Genomic DNA, 12,653 nt, shown 5'->3' on the forward strand with positions numbered 1-12,653 from the left:
ACACACCTTCAAATTAACTCTTTCCAGGCCCTGAGGCACTGATAGAAACATCCAGCACTTAAAGTTTTCATTTCTAATCTTCAGCACTTTTGAGTATTCAGAAGAACAGTCCAGCACTGCCCCTGAAAACAGGCTGCAAGGAGAATATATTATTTATATATTCATGCAAGAGATGCATAGCAATCTTCTCTAACTGTAGAATATGGCAACATTGGGGCTTCATGAAAACATTTTCCTCAGTGTGCAAATCTCAAAGACAACATTTGTTTACTTGACACTGACCTTCAACAGAAAGGTCCAAAAAGAGTCATAAAGATGTACAATACAGAAACAGACTCTTTGGTCCAATTGTCCATGGAAAAAGTGAGAACTGCAGATGCTGGAGATCAGAGCTGAAAAATGTGTTGCTGGAAAAGCGCAGCAGGTCAGACAGCATCCAAGGAGCAGGAGAATCGACGTTTTGAGCATAAGCCCTTCTTCAGCTATTGGGGGTGGAATGATGACCAGTGCCAGCCAGTGGGGGGGGGGGAATGATCACCAGTACCAGCCAGTGGGGGCAGAATGATGACCTGTGCGCACCTGAAGAAGGGCTTATGCCTGAAACGTTGATTCTCCTGCTCCTTGGATACTGCCTGACCTGCTGCGCTTTTCCAGCAACACATTTTTCAGCTCCAATTTGTCCATGCTGACGAGATATCCTAACCTAACCTAGTCCCATTTGCCAGCACTTGGCCCATATCCCTGTAAACCCTTCCTATTCACATACCCATCCAGATGCCTTTTAAATGCTGCAATTGTACCAGCCTCCACCACTTCCTCTGGCAGCTCATTCCACACATGCACCACCCTCAATGTGAAAACGTTGCCTCTTAGGTCCCTTTTATGTCTTTCCCCTCTCACCGTAAACCTATGCCCTCTAATTCTGGACTCCCTCAACCCAGGGAAAAGACCTTGTCTATTTACCCTATGCATGCCTTCATGATTTTATAAACTTCTAACACAAGCTTGCTTTAAAAACTTGAACAGGTGATCAGATGTGTTAGATATTGTATTGAGTCAAGGAGGAAATATATGTGAGCCAATGTTTTCGATTGGGTGGGGCCTTATAGTGAAATGACATCCAGAAGTTTTTTTTATTTCATTCATCAGATGTGGGCATCACTGGCTCGGCCAGCGTTTATTGCCCATCTGTTTTTACCCAGAGGGAAGTTTAGAGTAACACAAGGAAGGTGTTAAGAAACAGATCAGCTATTTTTTAATCAAAGAGGGAATGGGTTTGAAGACCTGAATGGTCCAATTTTGTTTTGGTATTACATTGATCTCTGCCATACGATATGATGGCCATCTGTCCATTTTAGGATTCATTCATACAATATTGATTGAAGAGCAATATATCATTCAGATTTTAAAATTCCATCTGAATGGTTTCTTGAATGTTTTTAATTGTAAAGATATCCCAAAGCTCAATTTCAAACCATTTTTAAAAGCATAATGAAATGTCAGATGTTCCAGTAACAATCAGCAAAACAAAATATGATTTGAACCTGTTTCAAACTGTTGTCTTACATACTTGAAACTCCAAAATGTTGGAACCCATAACTGTAACACAAACACATTAATATCAACAGTAATAGCACTCTGATTTTTCTAGGAAACATTTCTTTGGAATTTTGTTGCCTGAATAAATGAGAAATTTTATGCTGGGTAACATATTCAATCCTGTATATTATTTTCAAATTTTATAATGAAGGGCTGACAGTGAAATGACTTTTCAGAGGAAGCCATTTCGTTAACTTCATTGACAGAAAATGTTTACGAGAAAGTAAGTTCATGTACATCTGTCTGGCTCAACTGTGCTTCAATCTTCAGTGACAGACTGGCAGTAGAAGTTAATACCAGCAGGTCTGAGTGTTTGGTTTACATGATCTGAAATTTCATATCTGAATACCTCAGCTCAAATCTTTTGCCCAAACCCTTTCTGCTGCAAGATGTTTTCAGATGTTGCAATCTGAATATGATCTGTTTAATCACATCCACGTACATTTTTTTGAACTTTTGGAAATCAATAATTTCAGGCTTCTTGGAAGGAGAGGGAGGAAGGGGTCTATCCTGAAACGTCGATTCTCCTCCTCGGGTGCTGCCTGACCTGCTGTGCTTTTCCAGCACCACACTCAACTCTGATCTCCAGCATCTGCTGTCCTCACTTCCTCCAAGGAAAAATATACTGTCTAAATATCCAGTACAAATGAGATTTCAGAAAAGGGATAATACACTCTAAAGGAATTTTCACACTGCATTTCCTTTCTTTTTCATCAAAATTGGCATGTCCTCCTTCATTTTCTTTTCTGCCACATCTGTGTCTTGAAGATCTTCCGTAATGTAGCAGACTTTCCAGTCATGTGTTTTGATGTCAAGGGAAGTACATGTTTTACGATCAGCTCTTCACCTGAACTGAACAGCATCATTTATTATCTCTCTGGAGAAGATTTGAAATATTTCAAAGAGAAAATATTCAGGTGCAGGAGTATGAAACAGTACAACAAGTTGTAAATGACAGACATCTCCTGAGATACTCAGTCACAACGTTATGATGTCTATATAAACTAATGTGTGTATATCATACAGTCTGAATTGTTCTATTCTTTGAACCCTCCCTCAATTCTAATGTTTCAGTAAGTGTTTTCTTTAAATGTTTGTTGGCACCATTATTCTGGCCATTACTGGCAATGTGCAGCCTCAAGGAACAGTACTTTGGTCAGTTGATGTTTGAAAAGTGAACACACACAGATCATGATTGATCACACAGCCACAGTGAGTTATCGCCTGTGAACAAAGTTGAAGATCAATGTTCTCATTGGGTCATAAACATTCCTGAGGGTCACAGTGTAATTGTTGTCAGTGGATATATTGCAGGGAACGTTTCCCAAAAGCCAAAGGATTGATTCATTACCACTGTAAGGATCTTGCAATATGTTCATTTCTCTTCCTCCTCCATGCTTGTGTCAGTTTCATCATTTTTCCAAGAAGCCTAAAGATTGAATAAAAGCGGAAGTTTTGACTGAAAAACTTGCAAGTTGGCATCAAGGAAGTAGTGAAAAATAAAAATGTTCCACGATTACCAGTGGTGCAGTGTAAAGCCAACATCTTTCTCAATGAAGGGTAAATATCACAATATTTTCCTTGTCAGGGAGCAGGGTGGGGAAGAAGAGGAGTGCAGTTGTCATCAAGTGTGTCCAACTTTGTAGTGCAGTGAAAGTTGTGTAGTGAAGGGTTAATGATACCTTTTTTCTAAAAATAGCGACTGAGCCTGGATTTTAATACACAGCAAAAATTTATTCCGGTCGAAAAGAAGGACTCTATGAAAAGGAAGAATTACCCATGGTTAGCAAAGGTGGTCAACGACAAGATCCAATCAAAACTAAGGCAGACACAGCAGTGAAAACTTGTGGTCAGCCAGAGGATTGCGATTTTTCTTTTTAGGGTCCAGCAAGAGATTCCTAAAAGGTTAATCAAGAGTGTGAAAATTGATTTTGCATGTAACTTGGCAAGAAATATAAAACAAACAACAAGAATGCTAAAGTTTATCAAAAAAGTCAAAGGATTTTGTCAAAGAGAAATCATGTTTGGTGAATTTGCTAGAGTTCTTTGAGGAAGATAGTCTCAGAGGTTTATATCTTTCAAGATATAACAAGCAGGCTTGACAAAGGGGAACTGGTAAATATAATGTTTGGAATTCCAAAACCATTTGATCAAGCACCACATAAACTGTTATTGCACAATCTGGGAACTCCGCTCTGAGGGTAATTATTTGTATAGATTGAGGATTGGCTGACAGACAGAACACAGTCTGGATGAATGGGTCTTTTTCAGATTGCAACAAGTGGGGTACCACAAAGATCAGTCCTCAGACCTCAATTGTTTACAATCTGTGTTAATTACTTGAAGGAAGGGCAGAGTGTAATGTATCCAAATTGGCTGACCCTACATAAATAGGTAAGAAAGCATATTGTGATGTGGATTCAGGTAGTTGAAGAGGCAAAAATGCAGCAGATGAAGGTTAATGAAGAAAAATGAGAAGTTGAGAAGAATCAAAAGGCAGGCTATTACTTAAATGGAAAGAGACTCCATAAAAGTGCAACATATTGGGTGTTCCTGTGCATGAAATGCAAAAACATAATCAATTCTGAGGGGATCGACAGGGGAGATGTTGAGAAGATGTTTCCATGTGTGGGATCATCTGAAACTCAGTGACATAGTCAGAGAATAGGCAGACACTCATTTTTGTCTGAAACAAGAAGGAATTTATTCTCTCAGAGGATAGTGAAGATCTGGAATTCTCTCCCCCAGAGAGTTGGGGAAGCTAGATCACAGAAAGTATTTAAAAAGGGGATAAATAGATTTTGGAATATCAGTGAGTTGAAGCCGATAAGAAGCTAGCATAAAAGAGGAGTTGAGGCCTCCGCAGAATGGCCAAAATCTTGTTGAATGGCAGGGCATATGGCTTATTCCTCCTCTTATTTCTTATGTTCTTAAAATGGCATAATGCTGGCTTTGGTGGGTGCGGAGATGGAAGTAGTAGGCAGGCCTGAACATTGACTGACCTGGTGGTTCCCATTGGTTAGTTCAAATTTGTTCATTTGATTGTCTAGGACAGATTCCATGCAGCTCATGTCCTGTGGGGCATGTTCAACTGTTGACTCATGAGGCATCTAGAAAAGGAAAAGATTCTTCATTCATCAATTAAATCATACCTTGAACCAAGTCAATTTGAGGAGCTGATACCACTCCATAAGCACAGAAGACTAACTTAAGACAGAAGTTCTCTCACTTTGTAAAGTTAATTCTATAATCTTGAAAATCTCATGATTAATTCCAAACCACTGTTAGAGTTAGATGATTGGAAGCAGGCTAGTGGTTGAGACAGCACTTTTGGCCTCAGTGCCCTCGGGTAGGATAAGCTAACTCAGTTTTTGACTGTGTGGAAGAACAGGACTACTGCTTCAGTGTCACTCAGTGTGTAGTCTAATAAGAGATACTGCCTTCAGGAAAGTAGAAGCAAATTAGACAGACTGGCATATCATTCCTAAAATTGATACTCAAGTTAGAAATAAATTTTGCGTACAAAAAAACTCTCAGGTTCAGTATCGTACAACAATCTGCGAAGTCTGCAAGGATCGTCTGAAGAGGGAGAACATTGTGATATTTTTAAAAGTTAAGTCAAGATTTTTAATTCATTAAATAAGTAAATTCAAATCCTGAATGACACCTGACAACTGGACTAAGAAAAAGGAGCAGAAGGACAAATCGGTGGAGACTATGACAGAACAACTGATGAATGATTCTGTTGTCAAGTGAAGATCATGCACAGTAACTATTAACCAGCCCAGTAACCCAAGAACTGAAAAGCTCACAACACAACTAAAAGATGATGTACAACATTTAGAAAGATGTTGTACTTATCCGGAGTTCAGTGGTGGCAACAATTACTGGTGGTCTTTAGCTTGCTATCAGTAAAAAGAATGAGATGAATTGGACCCAGTGAATGTAATTGTAAACCCTCAAGATTGGCGGGTTGTCGGCAGGGACGGGGATCCGATACAGATCACCACCTCCTGGATCTCCAGAGTGGCCTGCAATCTAATGTCCACACACCTGCCTCACTCCCCTCATCTAACCATGTCTCCCTCCGATACCCTAGCTGCAGCCTTCTCACCCAGGCTTTTCAAACAACAAAATGGTTGGCTGCTGACCAGAGAAAAGAAACTGAATCACTTCTACCTAAATACACCCTTGACCAATGAGCCTGCAACCTCCCAGTGAATGTAAGCCCTTCATGTTTGCAACTCGACATTCTGGACAAACAAGCGCTCCACAGACAAAAGGTATTTTGTCCTTTTGAAAGACTACTAAGGAGTGTGTAGGATGCACAGCACAGAAAGAAGCTATTTGTCCCAACCAGTGTATGCCAGTATTTGAGCTCCACTCGAGTGTTCGTCCATCTTTCTTACACAGACATAAAAACATAGGACATTTGGCCCTTCAAGCCTGCTCCACCAACTGATCGTCCAACTCAATAATTTAATCCTGATTTCTCCCCGTAACCTGAGATCACATTTGCCTCAAGTTTTATATCTCGCTGCCTCTTGAATACATTCAATGTGGTGGCATCAAATACTTCTTTGGTATCATCTGCAAACTTTGAGATGTTACATTTTGTTTCCTCATCCAAATCATTAATCATAAAAATAAAATTATAACCCTTTATTTTCTTCTTCCTCTTATATTTGTGTCCACTCCTTGGAATGCGTCAAAACAATTTCCACTTGAATGACTCCATGTGGTAGCAAGTTCCACATTCCCATTACTTTTTGGAGAAAAAACTTCTTTCTGGATTTTCTTTCAGTTTTTAGATGATTATCTTTCAGAAGTGGAAACATTCTCTTTGTGTCAGTTACTTAATGGCCAATATCAGTCCAATAGTTGGTTCTATTCATCTCAACTCTCCAAGTATTGATTTTCTAATATATGTACTGAAATAGTCACAGACTTACCAGAACAGGTGGTGCTCGGAATAGGTAGCTGAAAGGGTAATACAGAAGATTTATACACGAGGCAGCATACAGGTCAGCATAACGCATCAGCTGACTAGCAAATAGTGTTTGTCTGGAGCCACATCTTAATAAACTTCCCATCTTTCCATAGCACATATCCATCTCATGGGTAACTGCCTAGAAGCACGTGCAAAAAGTTAAGATTAAAGAAGTAAAAAAGTTGAAAAGTGTTTTTAAAAAGTGAAAGAAATACCTGAAGCTCTCACCAAATAGATTCACAACAAAAGATTTGTATATAGAAGGATGTTCAGCCCCTTGGATCTTATTCTCCAAGAATAATCAGTCTTGTCATCTTCTAATTATTACATCTCACTGGTCCTGACTGTGAATTCACAGCAAGGACTCACATTTTCCTGACAACTACCTCTCACCATCAATGTAAAGAAACATTTCCAGGCACCTGGTCTGAGCTTGGCTTTAAAGTTCTGAGCATGCTTCTTCCTTTCTATTGTCCTGGTGTATTTGAAAATCTTCTGGGGTTTACATTCCTTATCTCATTACATGTCATACCTATCTCTGTGAGGTCTTCACTGAGATGCCTCATCTTGATTACAAAGGCTGGAGATTATCAAGTTGCTCCTGCCATCTCTTCCTTCTGTTTCATGGGATCAGCTGTGCACATCTCTCATTCTTGAAATAACATCAGTTTGACCAGAAATGTGTATGCATAGTTTCAATATGACTTTGAGAAATTTTGACACAACTTACTGTTAATGACTATCTGACATGAAGTAGCCCTGATAAGCACTCTGTTAGTTTACAATACTGGCTCTGTTGTAACTCAGAGTAGGAACTCCCAGCAATGGGTGGCTGGCAAAAATGAATCAAATCTGTATTGCAACTGCAATCCAACTCCAACACATCTGTATTTCAGGTTTAACTGAGGCATGTTTTGATATCTGCATGTCAGCTTAATTCGTCCAGGCAGATAGGTGCTTATTGCAGCATTTAATGACCTTCTGACAGATTAATTCAGTCTTGTTCTTTGACTTTCACAAACCAAATGTGTCTAACACATATTTCTAAATGAGAATCATACATTTCACTGACTTCCTTGTTGTTGACTGAACATGATGACCAGGTTTCGACTGTTTGATAGTGGGAATGCACTTCTTACTTTTATTTGTCTCCGAATTAAGGTGATATCAGGACGTTCATTGCTGCTACTGTCCAGATTCCTGGCATAACAGAAACAAATATTATGTCAAGGTCATTTTAACATTGTCCTATCTTTACCCACACAACAGGCAACATTTTAGACAAGAATATGTTTACAACTTATTCAGCAAGAAGGCACTTCCAAAACATGCATCTTCATTCAAAATGACGCAGTTTCATCCTTCAGGTTTTAGTCACTTGTATTGATGACAATCTTCACACTAAAAGGAGAAAGTGAGGACTGCAGATGCTGGAGAAGAGTCGAGAGTGTGGTGCTGGAAAAGCACAGCAGGTCAGGCAGCATCTGAGGAGCAGGAGAATCGATGTTTCGGGCATAAGCCATTTATCAGGAATCTTGATGAAGGGCTTATGTCTGAAATGTGCTTTTCCAGCACCACACTCTCAACTTCAAATTAAAAGGCTCAAGAGCATTTTGACACCTTTGGTCAAGGTTGCTCCAAGGCAGATCTTTCCTGGTCAGGGTTTTATAGGTTACTTTTCATCCATTAATGCAGTTTCTTTGCAAACTCCAGCTTCTCAGTCAGGATTGAGTTCACTTTCTGAAATATTTCAATCTTGTGCTCAGTGAAAAGAGTTCCTCACAAATTTAGCACATTTTTTGCTCACTTACTTGTAAATATTTGCCACAAACATATCAAGGTTCCTAAGTTCTTCGAAAAGTCCTGAGAAAAAGGACAAGAAAAGGTGACATGCTGCTTAATATCATGAACAGCTACACCAGTGAGAATCACACAAGAATAAATTACATTTCTACACTGTCCACACCATAGAAAATCATCCCAAAATGGTCACATAAACGAAGACAGTTAGATGACTGCCAAGTTAAAGCAATAAAGATGAGGGCTGCTGAGTAAATGCTTTGTCAAACGTGTGTTTTAAAGCCTTAAAGAGAGAGAAAATGGTGAAAATGTTGAAGGACTTAGGAATGCCATTTCAGAGTATAGGACCAAGGTGGCTGAAAGTAAAGCTGGCAATTGTCCGGAAAAGGGAATTGGAGATGCAGAAAAGGATCAGACAGAATGGGTAGGGAAGTTGTCATCAAGATAAGCAAAGGACAAAAACGTGAAACAATCTAAAAACATGGATGGCAACGTTAAGTTGCAGGTTTTAAGAGACTCAGATCTCAACAAAGATTACAAGGATATAAACTGTGGACAAGGAGTACTTTGGGTCAGAGATACAAAAGCATGGACGACTACCAGCACAAGATATCAAGTTGAATGCTAATGCACATGTGGAGACCATGTGTTGCTTGGGAACAACATGTCAATGAAGAAAATGAGTCAGCCAATGACAGATTATTGAAGGATTCCAGAACAAGCAATTCACACAAGATACTCCTGCTACAAACAGATAGGAAGAGGGAAGCAAGTATGAGCAGTCTCACCAAGCTGAAGAACAGAGGAACAGCAGCAAAGGGGTGCTTAACTGCATCAAATCAAACGTGAGTGCAGGATTGTGAATACGAATTTTGAGGAGCCGGGTCCTGTGGTGAATGGGTAAACTAATTCTGTACCTAATGCACTCAGGTTTGCCCTCTTGACTTGAGAGTGTAAAATATGGGTTCAGATTTGTACAATATCTGGACTCCATACATTCATTTCTTATTGAATCTTGACTCATATAGACTGTCTACTCTGCACTTAAATGCAGATCTGAATGCTGTTAGCTACTAACAAATTGAGAATGGCAGAAAATTGAATGTGCCTCCAACTCCACATAGCTTGTACTTACCGCTCTTCTCTGTCCAGACCTGCAGCTCATGTGCCAGTTCAGGCACAACCAGGAATGTTCTCCAACCCTGCCGCTTCTTGGATTTGAGGATGTCTCCAAAAATGTGATTTCCAATGTACAAAATCTCTTTGCCCTTCACCCCCAAAAGGTCGCAGATCATATCTGATGACCCTAGAACAACATTCACAGAGAATCTTTCATCAATCCATCAGGCAAAAAGTTCCCATTTTCATTGAAAGTGTTTTGCTGAGTGAGATTCATGGTGCACAGACCACCATGACTTGGAGTGATGTTTTTCCCACAGTCTTCCACTTTTCACAGAATTAATAATACAGTCAAATTTTGAACATTTTTCTTGGTCAATTGCTATTAGATAGCAGGTATGCCACGCAATGTCAGTGCACTGTCAGTGTACAGCATACATGCTGACTTTGTCCCTAACAGTCAGCAGGACAAGTAACATGTACATAATTGAAAGGGGGATTCCCCAAAAAATTCAACCATACAATCAGATAGATTTTTTTCAGCAAAAAAATCAGAAGGTCCACCACATCCTTTTGTACTTGTTGTGGGGCTGTTTGCCACATTAGCAATGTGAAACAGTCACGCATACTGAAAACCCAGGTCATGGAAAATGGCTGTCAATTAGCTGATCTCTCACCACCTGGGCTCAACAGTGCATCATGGTCTGAGAAGCATCCTCCTCTTTTGTACACACAGGTGCAAAGTGTTCATTTAAAACCTCAGCCATGCCCGCAGCCTTAATCTGTAAATCCCCTTTTTGGTCTCTGATCAGCCTGACTCCTCCTGAAACCATTCTCCTTCTGTTTGTAGGTTGACAGAAGACCTTGAGATTTTTCAAAGCAAAGCTGATGTACGAGAAAGCTAAATCACATTGTAAGTTGTTAGGGTGTGGAATGCACTGCCTGAAAATATGATGGAGGCAAGTTAAGTTGATTCATTCAAGAGGACAGTAGATGTTCTGTTTTTCACACTGGTGTGCAGGGATATGGGGAAAAGGCAGGACATCAGCACTAGATAATCAAGTTGGACGAGATAAGAGAGCCAGTACAGCCATGATGAACTGATTAGCCTCCTTCTACACCATAATAATTGTGATTCGGACTCCATGTAATCCCCTGAAGAAACCAATGACATCTAGCTAACAACACAGGCCGTACTGTCTTCAAGGCAGTGGAACACATTGTACTGAATTTTCCAGGACTTTTTTGGGGCAGGCGGGGAGACTGGATGGCTACTGAAATGGCAACGAAAAGCATTGGGAGGAGAAAACAAAGTCTTCCAGGCCTCCTGTTGTGTTCCCTGTGGAAAGGCGGGAAGGTTGGCAGTAAAGTTGGTGTCTCAGAACACACAGTGAGGCCAATTGGGCCACATCTTACATCTTTAGGCATTTTGCCCAATTTGAAAGAATCACCGCCAAGTAGGAAGATCTTTGGTACTTGGTAATGCAGATCTTTGGACCAAGCAGATCTTCTCTTATTCAGTGTTAGTGATTGAATGGTCATGCATTACATCAAGATCACATGAAATGGCATTCATTCCAGCCAGTTCGAGAGATGGCAATGAAAAGTTTTCTAGCATTTCATTTGTTAAATTCCAGTCGTATGGCTCTGCAGACTTGTCAGCTTTGTTTAGATTTTCTCAATGATGTACCTCTGTGAGGTTTGAGTGTGCAATCTATATCAATCAAAACAGGAATCATTGGACTGGATTCCTCAGCAGCTTGCTTTAAAAACTTGAATAGGTGATCAGATGTGTTAGATACTGTATTGAGTCAAGGAGGAAATGTATCTGAGCCAATGTTTTGGATTGGATGGGGCCTCACAGTGAAATGACATGCAGAAGTTTTTTATATTTCATTCATCGATGTGGGCATCACTGGCTAGGCCCATCCTTAATTACCAAGAGGGAAGTTTAGAATCAACCACATTGCTATGGGTCTTGAGTCACATGTAGGCCAGACCAGATAAGTACAGCAGTTTCCTTTCTTGAAGAACATTACTGAACCAGGTGGGATTTTCTCCAACACTTTTCTCCAACAATTCCGATTCAGGGTCATTTTTATACACTTAATTCCAGATTTTTATTGAATTCGAATTCCACAATCTGCCATGGCAGGTTTCAAACCCAGGTCTCTGGATTAACAGTTCAGTGATAATACTACTAGGCCACTGCCTCCCCTCAAGTCAGCAAATATGTAATCTAAAACTATCCTTCAGTTCACTGACCTGACCAGAGGCCAGCAGGACTTACTCAAATATTTGAGCTGCCCATTTTTAATAATTAATAAGTCGTCTGTAGAGTGTCGTCCTCAATGCCCTCACATTATACACATTCATTGTGCTGATAGTGAACATATGCAATTGTGTAAGAATCAACCTGATGGCACAGAGGACTCACCTCCAGAATAAACAATACCACTTTGCAAAGGGCCTGTGTAAGTGCCAATTCGAAGCTTCCCAGATTCCTGCAATATAATGCAAATGAATAAATAAATATTCTGCCACCAATCGCTGAAATCACTGAGGAAATTTTGACATTAAATAGTTTGAACAAAAAGGTATGTAATTTATTTTACTGACTTCCTAATTTCTAGCTTGAGAATAAAATATTCAAACCATTCACTTGAATTTTTGGCAGCACTGCTTAATGGTGAGCATGACCAGAATTTTAAGTTAGCAAAGGGACACATAGAAAAGCCATGGGAAAATGGAGTTTCACAATGACCGATATGTTGGGTGAGGGGCAGTTGCAGGTGAGAGGTAATATGATGACATCTCCCCAGACTTTGTCCCAGAAAAGTGTGCAGTTCTACTCCATACATCACTTATAGGTATCAGCAGCATTAAAGCCTTTGTGTCAATAAAATGAGAAGTCACACAATGCCAGCTTATAGTCCAACAGGTTTATTTCAAATCGCAAGCTTTCTGAGCACTGCTCCTTCGTCAGGTGAAATGACAAATGAACTACGCTCTGAAAGCTTGCAATTGCAAATAAACCTGTTGGACTATAACCTGGTATCATGTGACTGGTGACTTTGTCCACCCAGTCCAACACTGACACCTCCACATCATGTCAATAAAATGATGACAATTTCCTTGGAGTTTC

The 12,653-nt window shown here is 40.0% G+C and overlaps 1 protein-coding gene and 1 long non-coding RNA gene across 16 annotated transcripts in view; one reads left to right on the forward strand and one right to left on the reverse strand.

The window, feature by feature from the left end:
• Positions 1-12,653, forward strand: part of LOC122543085 — a 46,396-nt gene that overhangs the window by 655 nt on the left and 33,088 nt on the right. The window lies entirely within an intron of this gene.
• Positions 1,380-12,653, reverse strand: part of LOC122543083 (cytosolic purine 5'-nucleotidase-like) — a 126,646-nt gene continuing 115,372 nt past the window's right edge. For 6 of the 15 annotated variants that reach the window (XM_043681326.1, XM_043681318.1, XM_043681323.1 and 3 more), the window contains 6 exons: positions 11,946-12,012; positions 9,525-9,695; positions 8,401-8,452; positions 7,729-7,789; positions 6,552-6,728; positions 3,519-4,709 (listed from right to left, as the gene is read on the reverse strand). In XM_043681326.1, coding sequence (XP_043537261.1) covers positions 4,530-4,709; positions 6,552-6,728; positions 7,729-7,789; positions 8,401-8,452; positions 9,525-9,695; positions 11,946-12,012 — 708 coding nt within the window. In that variant the 3' untranslated portion in view covers positions 3,519-4,529. The other 9 variants (XM_043681328.1, XM_043681330.1, XM_043681331.1 and 6 more) reach the window with 7 other exon arrangements.

The sequence above is a fragment of the Chiloscyllium plagiosum genome, chromosome 42, assembly GCF_004010195.1.
Source record: "Chiloscyllium plagiosum isolate BGI_BamShark_2017 chromosome 42, ASM401019v2, whole genome shotgun sequence".
In the NCBI taxonomy this organism is placed as follows: Eukaryota; Metazoa; Chordata; class Chondrichthyes; order Orectolobiformes; family Hemiscylliidae; genus Chiloscyllium; species Chiloscyllium plagiosum.